The 942-nt window shown below is 37.3% G+C and overlaps 1 protein-coding gene across 1 annotated transcript in view; it reads left to right on the top strand.

Annotated features, from left to right (window-relative positions):
* The window catches only part of LOC118598679 (complement factor H-like), a gene marked incomplete in the record, with an annotated part of 60185 nt that overhangs the window by 49335 nt on the left and 9908 nt on the right, over positions 1–942 (top strand). The window contains 1 exon segment of the mRNA XM_036211596.1: positions 874–942. Coding sequence (XP_036067489.1) covers positions 874–942 — 69 coding nt within the window.

Raw genomic sequence — 942 nt, 5'->3', positions numbered from 1 at the left:
TTTTTTTTTTTTTTGTCTTTCATAGTTGGAGTGTTCCTTAGAATATATTGGTTAATCCAAACTGTGTATTGTTCTTTGTAAGATAAACTTTCATTTTTTCATGTATCAGAATGGTGAAATGTTAAAGGTGATGTATGAGAAGCCCTGCGACAGACTGGCGACCTGTCCAGGGTGTACCCCGCCTTCGCCCTTCAGTAGCCGGGATAGGCTCCGGCACCCCCGCGACCCCGAAAGGGAAGAAGCGGTCTGGAGGATGAATGAATGAATGAATGAATGAATGAATGTATGAGAAATTAATATTGGAGTAAACAGACATGTGGCCGATAGTCCAGCCATTATCTATCTCATGAATCTCGGTTCTCATGTTTTTTTTTTTTTGTATGATTAATAAACTGCGTGCTGACTTGATGTTTCCAAACACATAGAACAAGTAATTTAGATAAAATAGAAAGTCTTTTAGACTGTTAAAATGCCCACAAGTGGAATATCATAAATTTTGCATGTACTGAAAGATTATTTGAGAGCAAATGTTTGTCTGACACACTGCTTAAAATGAACCCTATTGAGTTTCCTCTGTAGAACTGAGTGGAGAGGGGGAGAAGGTCATTTGAAAGAGGTTTTCTTTTTTATCTGAATGAATTGCTTGTGAATGATTAAATAAACCAGATAGAAGACTGTATTTACATTGACACCTGTAGTCAGCGTGACTTCCCATGTAATTGTAATTGTAATAAAAGGGAATTTCCATCTTCCAACTTTCAATGCAATATCTGTTAATATCTGTTAATGCTTAAATGTAAATATTCTTACAGCAGCAGCTCTTCTGCTTTAAAAAAAGAAAATGTAATTTCTGCTGGTGTTTCATTTCTACAGAGGTGTCATGTGACACCCCCCAGATTCCTCACGGCCGTGTTACTGATCCTCCTAAAGTGTACAGAGAAA

This window comes from Oryzias melastigma, linkage group LG4 (assembly GCF_002922805.2).
Source record: "Oryzias melastigma strain HK-1 linkage group LG4, ASM292280v2, whole genome shotgun sequence".
Lineage (NCBI taxonomy): Eukaryota > Metazoa > Chordata > Actinopteri > Beloniformes > Adrianichthyidae > Oryzias > Oryzias melastigma.
This window is presented reverse-complemented; position numbering and strand designations above follow the sequence as displayed.